General features: G+C 35.8%; 3 protein-coding genes across 3 annotated transcripts in view; 2 read left to right on the top strand and 1 right to left on the bottom strand.

The window, feature by feature from the left end:
- Window positions 1-19, top strand: part of LOC104778791 (filament-like plant protein 4) — a 6,115-nt gene extending 6,096 nt beyond the window's left edge. The window contains exon 5 of the mRNA XM_010503226.1: window positions 10-19. Coding sequence (XP_010501528.1) covers window positions 10-19 — 10 coding nt within the window. The remainder of the gene's footprint in view (window positions 1-9) is intronic.
- On the top strand, window positions 79-3,416 carry LOC104776098 (filament-like plant protein 4; the record flags this gene model as incomplete). The annotated part of the gene is given in 4 exon segments (XM_010500103.2): window positions 79-298; window positions 399-2,637; window positions 2,721-2,778; window positions 2,863-3,416. Coding segments are annotated over 4 exon segments (2,862 nt in total), but the record flags the coding sequence as incomplete, so codon positions are not given.
- Window positions 7,246-7,718, bottom strand: LOC104776097 (auxin-induced protein 15A-like). The gene has a single exon (XM_010500102.2). It carries the CDS (start codon window positions 7,608-7,610, stop codon window positions 7,257-7,259), a length of 354 nt encoding a protein of 117 aa, XP_010498404.1. The 5' UTR covers window positions 7,611-7,718; the 3' UTR covers window positions 7,246-7,256.

The raw sequence follows: 7,987 nt of genomic DNA, 5'->3' as shown, positions 1-7,987 counted from the left end.
ATTTCTCAGATTTGCTTAATCATTCAATTCTGAGATTTAGAGTGTTTTTTGATTCATCAATAAATATTATAATAACAGGAAAATGGGAAGAAGCCAAACTACATCCAGATCTCATTTGATCAATACTCAAATCTGAATGGTTTGAAAGATGAAGTTAAAAACTATGAGGAAAAAGTTACAAAGCTTGAAGATCAGATCAAGGATTTGGATTTGAAGCTATCTACAGCTAATGCAGATATTACAGCTAAGGAGGTTTTAGTGAAACAACACTCCAAAGTTGCTGAAGAAGCTGTCACAGGTAATCAAGTAAAACACACACAAAAGGGCTCTGATATTTTTGCATGGTGTTTTTTCTTCTGGTCACATGTTTTTGTTGGTTTTTTGATGATTGATTTCAGGCTGGGAAAAAGCTGAAGCAGAAGCTTCTGCTTTGAAAACTCATCTCGAGACAGTTACACTCGCGAAGCTCACTGTGGAAGATCGAGCAGCGCATTTAGATGGAGCGTTAAAGGAGTGTATGAGGCAGATAAGGAGTTTAAAAGAAGAGAATGAACAGAAGCTGCATGATGTTATCTCTACTAAAACCAACCAAATGGACAATCTTAGAGCTGAGTTTGAGTCTAGGATTGGTGAATACGAGCAAGAACTGCTTCGTTGTGGTGCTGAGAATGATGCTCTCTCGAGATCATTGCAAGAGCGTTCAAACATGCTTATGAGGATAAGTGAAGAGAAATCCCAAGCAGAGTCAGAGATTGAGCATCTTAAGAACAATATAGAGTCTTGTGAAAGGGAGATAAACACTCTCAAGTATGAGAATCATGTGATTACCAAAGAGTTGGAGATACGAAACGAGGAAAAGAATATGAGCATGAGGTCTGCAGAAGCAGCAAACAAGCAGCATTTGGAAGGTGTCAAGAAAATTGCAAAGTTGGAAGCTGAGTGTCAAAGATTACGTACTCTGGTGAGAAAGAAACTTCCGGGTCCTGCAGCACTTGCACAAATGAAAATGGAGGTTGAGAGTTTAGGCAGAGACTATGGACAACAAGATCATCGACAAAGAAGGTCACCGGCCAGACCTTCTAGTCCTCTCATGTCTCCAATGTCACACATGTCTCAGGTTTCCGAATTCTCTCTTGACAATATGCAAAAGTTCCATAAAGAAAACGATTTGCTGACAGAGCGGTTACTTGCTATGGAAGAAGAGACAAAGATGCTGAAAGAAGCTTTGGCAAAGCGTAACAGCGAGCTCCAAGTGTCGAGGAACCTCTGTGCTAAGACATCAAACAGGCTTCAAGCCTTGGAAGCTCAAATGATGAGTAAAAGTCCAACCAAGCGCGGTTTTGAAATGCCTGCTGAGATCTTCTCTCGTCAAAATGCTAGTAACCCTCCTAGTATGGCTTCAATGTCTGAGGATGGGAACGAAGATGGTAGAAGCATTGCTGGCTCTTTGATGTCTGAATTCTCTCAATCCAACAAAAACAATGGGAAGATTAAGAAGACCGAGAGTGCTAACCAGTTGGAGCTTATGGATGATTTTCTTGAAATGGAAAAGCTAGCTTGTCTACCAAATGGCTCAAACGCAAATGGTTCAACGGATCACTCAAGTGCTGACTCTGATGCTGAGATTCAACCAGCTACACAACTGAAGAAAAGAATCTCCAATGTGCTTCAGTCTCTCCCCAAAGATGCTGCATTTGAGAAGATTTTGGCAGAGATACGATGTGCAGTTGAAGATGCAGGTGTTAAGCTACCTTCTAAATGTAATGGACCTAATGTAAACGGTCTTACAGAAGAAAAGGAGATAGCTATCTCAAATGAGACCACAGAGGAAAAAGTTAGCGTCTCAGAGGTAATAATAACTCAAGAACTGGCTGATGCTCTTTCTCAGATACTCCAGTTTGTTACCTATCTTTCAAAGGAAGCAACGGCGTGTTCTGAGAACACAACTTTCTCCCAAAAGGTTCAAGACTTCTCTGTCACATTCGACAGAGTCTTGGGCAAGGAGAAGACTTTGGTCGATTTCTTGTTCGATCTTTCACGAGTTTTAGTCGAAGCTAGTGAACTAAAGATCGATGTTTTGGGATATCACTCATCCACAGTGGAGATTCACAGTCCAGATTGCATCGATAAAGTCGCTTTACCTGAAAACAAAGCACTTCAGAAAGATCCATCAGGTGAACATTACCAGAATGGTGGTTGTTGTCAGAGCTCTGATTCCGAGATCCCAGATGATTGCAATGGAACCTCTGGATACGAACCTAAGCTTGCAGCTAGTAAGTTTACATTAGAAGAGTTTGAAGGATTGAGACTCGAGAAAGAAAAAGCAGAGACCAACCTTGCAAGCTGTGAAGCAGATCTTGAAGCAACTAAGACCAAACTACAAGAAACAGAGCAACTTCTCGCTGAAGTCAAATCAGAGTTGGATTCTGCTCAGAAGTCTAGTGGCATGGCCGAGACTCAGCTCAAATGCATGGTGGAATCTTATCGATCTCTTGAAACTAGATCATCCGAGCTGGAAATAGAGTTGACTTCTCTTAAAGGCAAAATCGAAAACTTAGAAGATGAGCTTCAAGACGAAAAAGAACATCACCAAGAAGCTTTAGCCAAATGCCAAGAACTCGAGGAGCAATTACAAAGGTAACATTATAACTCAACATTACTCTTGTCTTCGCCTTAAGCTCTCTCAAAATCTCTAACTTGTATTTCCTACAAAACTTTAGGAACAACCAAAATTGCCCGAATTGTTCAGTAACTGAAGCTGACCCTAAAAGCAAACAGGTAACTTTCTAAACACATACTCAGTTATAATCCAACAGGTTTTGAAATATATGATTCCTGATCACATTGAATGTTATTATACAGGACAATGAATTAGCGGCTGCTGCAGAGAAGCTAGCAGAGTGTCAAGAGACTATATTACTTCTGGGGAAGCAACTCAAATCCATGTGTCCTCAAACAGAACAGGTCGCTTCTTCCGCAAGCCAAGAACAAGCCCTAAATCCAGAAGAAGACGAATACGCAACTTCGACAAATCCTCAAGACAACAAATTGAGTTCGCCTTCAGAAAAGGAAACATCGCCAATGAAATCTCCGGTAGGGTCGAAACACAGACACACCAAGTCAAACTCATCATCGTCCTCATCAGGACTTACTCCTGAGAAACACTCTAGAGGATTCAGCAGGTTCTTCTCCACTAAAGCTAAGTAAAGAAAAAGAAAAGAAAAAAAAGAGTATAAATCTAACTATGTTGTATATCGTATCTATTGCTATAAAATATATATGGGTTTTTTTTTTTCATTTTACTATGAAGGAATGTTTTTAACTTAAGTTTTTTTTTCTTTCTGTACTGACAACAATTTGGTGTTGAATTTTACGGCGTGTCGCGTGTAAATGTCAATCTACCCATCTCCTTGCTTTGTGTTGTTAATCTGTGAAAAATATGTAACAAAAAAAGGGTTTCTTAAATTTACACTAATATGATTTTTTCCCATCTATCACGAAGTTTTCTTGTTCGGTAAACAAAAGAATCCGTTCCTACTACCGAAACCGACAATATCAGCTGATAGGGTTTGTAAATTAAAAAAAAAATCCCTTTTCTAAGAGGGTAAGAGAAATATCAATTTTGGACTAAGCCCACTCCACTTAATTCGTCCCATGGGCCGAAGCTAATGATCGCACCATTACTCGGAATTTGTTGTTATAAGACAAAGGAAAGTAAGTATTAATATTCTAAAACTTAAAAACTAAATGTATATTAGTTGCGACCTCTTTGAATAGCCTGTAAATGAAAGGTGAGTTTTGATTCAATTGGTTTTACTATTTCCACGACTGAATAGTCTGTATACGGTATACCAAACTACCAAAGAATAATAATAAGGCCGACATTTTCTAGTAAATATCTTTATATTTAAGTTTGAAGGCCGGCAAAAAAAAAAATCATCTAGAAAAAAATGTCTCAAGAGATGAACATTCCGACCCATTGATTAGGGTTAGTGCAAGTGTGCCAACAATCCTAATTGTGGAACTTAGCAATTAGAGATCATTTGCTGATAATCAATGTTTTAAGAGTCTAGCTACTACTTGATTTGCTAGGGTATTCACATGTTCATGTATTCCACACTTATAACCTTCGATTCTGAGCTATATATCACAATTGGAAACACTTCTTATATACCGTAGATAATAAGTCAATTACTTAGACTTTTCAGGATTCTTCTTTTCTTTTCAACTGTCTATAATTATGAATTTATGATGTCTAAAATGATCTATGAAGAATCCGCTAGTGCGGACGTTATTGTCAAATGTGTTTGTCCTAGAAATCAATGATTCTACACAATTATAACCTTCAATATATACAGTCCTAACTACATGTGCATGTTGATGATAATCAGATTCGCTCTTTTTCGAAAAGAAGCTACAAATTATTCGACCAAGTTTAATTAATCTGACATTCTAAAAAATTTCGCAGGAACCAAATTGGATCAAATCTTAATTAGGTTTTTCTGAAATTCAGACTAGTGTTTGTGTGTGTGTGTGTGTTTGTTACGTCATTGTCATTGAAGACAGCTAATATTAAGATTTGGGTTTTGTCTTACCATTAACCCTACCTATAAATAATCTGCGCTGTAAATTAAGATTTGTTCAATCAAAAATAGTAAAAAATCTGATTATGATATATTAATACACCATGTGGCTTTGATGAGTATCCTTGTCGCTTCTCTCTGTTTTGATCATCTTTTTTGGTTTTTCTCAGGTTTTGAGATCACGTAGATTTTGTTACATATCCATTAAATAACTTACCATATCATCTTTACTAATAAATATTATACGTTCACGAAGACAACGGCCAAGCCAATGAAAGAACTTCGATACATTATTCTATAGTTGACTTGCGTGTATTGACATAACACTTTCGCAGGCATCATCATGTACTCGGATTTGTCTACATCAACTCATTTTTAGGAAGTGGAAGCATTGCTTTCAACAAAAAGCAAGTATGTATACCTACAATATCAAGTTTTTGAATAAATAATTCGGCTAAACTTTAGAAGAATAGTTTACCTGATTACGGATGGAATAGTGTTTCAGCTAATGCACATTGAGTGGCTCTCCAGTGTTTAATCACTACTTATGGTCAATAGACATTCATTTATAATCGCTATAGACCGTCTTTTTCGGGTGAAAGTCCTTAGTTCTGAACCTGACTAATGATATACGTCGGCGTTATTATTTTGTTTTTCTGTCAAAAATCATTACAAACGTGGGAGACTTTTTCATCTTCATAAAATTTTCAAAAGATATTAGTAATACATGTTAGAATTATAATTGTGTCACCTTATCCATTTTAAAATCCGCATATAATACATATTGCCAAAAAAAATCAGAAATTCAAAATCAAAATTGTTGATTTGTCAACTTTTAACCAAAATATATAACAACTAAATGGGCTTAACAGAACATAAAATACAACAAAATGATAACTGGGTAAAATTTTTTTTTGTTTCTTTCTTTTTCTGAAAAATAAACGAGGTTTACATTAGGTGATTTAGAGTCAGTAAATCCTCTTCACACCACATAACTTTCTGACAGAATTGAAAATTCTTTTTGATAAATTTGTTATAAAAGTCAACCTCAATTATTGTACCTCATAGGCTCTCCTATTCTTTTGAAAATTACTTGTAAGGCACCTCTAGACTCTCGAGTTTCAATCAATATATATATATATATATATATATATATATATTTTTTTTTTTTGTCAATCAATCAATATATATATATATATGTTCAAGATACGTTGAAAAAAAAAACAAAAAAAAAACGAGAGTTCTTCCTCGTTTAAGGAAACTCGACCGTCCGTTAAGTACCGTACGGCATTGCTAAATGTTACAATGTCGACGTTAAATCTGAGCCGTCAAAAACAAATACGTGGGTCATCATGTACCATTCTTGGATAGTATACGATCATAACTCCAAGATATATAAACGAAGTGTGGGTATCGAAGGGATCTACTTTTATAGTTTTTATCAGAGTCACGAAGTGTGGGTACCACTTGCATGTGCTCTCTCTCAGACATATTGATATGACATCTCCAGTGTAGTGTAGTATCCTTTTTTTGTCAATTTATTTGTTTTTTTGGAGATGACAAGAGTTTTGAAGTATACGATTTGTGTTTTTTGAAGATATTATTATCTTTAGAGATGAAAAGAGTTTCAAGTGAAAAACATTCATAGTTTATAGTCGGTGACGATATTATTGTAACCATATTAATTAGTAGTTAGACAAATAGTGACATATTTTTATGATTTGATTGTTCCCTGGAACTGGTAAATAATTGGGGCAACTCGTGGAACCGTTTAGAACTTTTATGCCAGACGTGCTACCAAGTGCCAACGCCAAAAAACAAAAAAAGTTAGTGGCAGTAACTAAATGCGTTCGAGTAGTCGAAAAGCGCATGAGAATTGGTGAATAATATAATCATATCTTCCTGCTTTTGCATGTGTGTGTGTTACGCACAGTGTTAAAATTCTTTGTCAATGTGAATGAGCATTTCAATGCTTTCTTAACTATTTTATTTATTAGTTCATCAACATTTTTAAGGTTCAACGGCTAAAAAACTGCCGATTCCAAAAGAAGGCATCCCTGGGATTACTTTCTTGGACGAGGTCGCACAGTAATGCTTTTAAAAAATCAAATATCAAAATGCAATTTACAATTCGTTTCATTTTCTTGAAATGTAATCTCCTCCCACACTATCAATTCTCCTCATCACCTCCAATTTTGTCAAGATATACATTCTTTTCTTTCTTTCTTTTTTTTTTTTAAGTTTTTTTTTATTACATCCAAGATATACGTTTTTTTTTTTTTTGTTAACAATTTGCTAATATACATTATATTAGTTGCTTTAAATGGGAAATATCATGCAAGAATATTTACATAGAAAATGGAGCAAAAAAAAATTATAATTAAGAAGAAAAATACCATTCACTGATATAATAATAGTCCCTCAATGGGTTCTACATATAATCACACCACCACAACGAGAAAAATTATCAGAGTATTGTTTTATTCCTCCCTACAAGTCTACGATAATAACTAAAAATGGTTTAATAGATCACTCTTAGAGGTATCTCTAGAGTTAGTCTCGTTCTAATTGAAACACTAACCCAATTGTACCCCAAAATCATCTAAAAGTTAAACATAGGCTAAAACAGATCGTCATTACCGAAATAAGATAATCATTAGCAAAATAAAAACCCTAAATATATGTTGATTGAAGCATAGAAATGATGAGAGATTTGAAAGCTACTTCCTCACAAGGGATAGTGAGACCCATGTTGTGATCGAAACCAAACTCTTCCTCAGCTTGTTGTAGAAGAAGTTGAAACTCGGCTCGGGTCAAAAACGAAATGGGTAAGACGTACCTGACCCGATTCCCTCCTACGTAGACAACGAAGTGACCTTTGGGAACATCCTGAGGAAGAGAGTCTCCATCATGTTCATTTTCTTCGTTATACTCACTGCTCTGTTTTTTCCCCAAACTCGCACACCTCTTCAAGATTTGCTTTATCATAGTCGTTTGTGTCAGCTTGCTCCGGTTTATTATCGGCATTCCCTCGGGAGTGAATTGGGGATTCTTTGGGAGGTTCTTTGTAATGTCCTTCTTGTGGGTGGCTATAGGAGTGAGGAGAGAGTGAAGACGGGTTCGTTGTGGTTTTGGGGGTATTTATGGATAGTTTCATTAAATATGTAGAGAGAGATGTATACAGTTTATAAATAAACTTTACCCAACTTTACAATATAGAAGTCTGTGAATATGGGTCTAACAGTCACTAGACACATCCTAGTATTGGACTGGGTCAGTTCTTTTGTTAAAGGTTTGGAAGAAAATAGAGTTTATTTTGGTGTTTTTTCACATATAACACCAATTAATTAGGTAAAGGGTTTATTATAGATATATAATAAAATGATTAGACCATTGTAACATCT

This window comes from Camelina sativa, chromosome 3 (assembly GCF_000633955.1).
Source record: "Camelina sativa cultivar DH55 chromosome 3, Cs, whole genome shotgun sequence".
Classification (NCBI taxonomy): domain Eukaryota; kingdom Viridiplantae; phylum Streptophyta; class Magnoliopsida; order Brassicales; family Brassicaceae; genus Camelina; species Camelina sativa.
The sequence above is the reverse complement of the archived record's forward strand: the minus strand, read 5'-3'. Positions and strand labels throughout refer to the sequence as shown.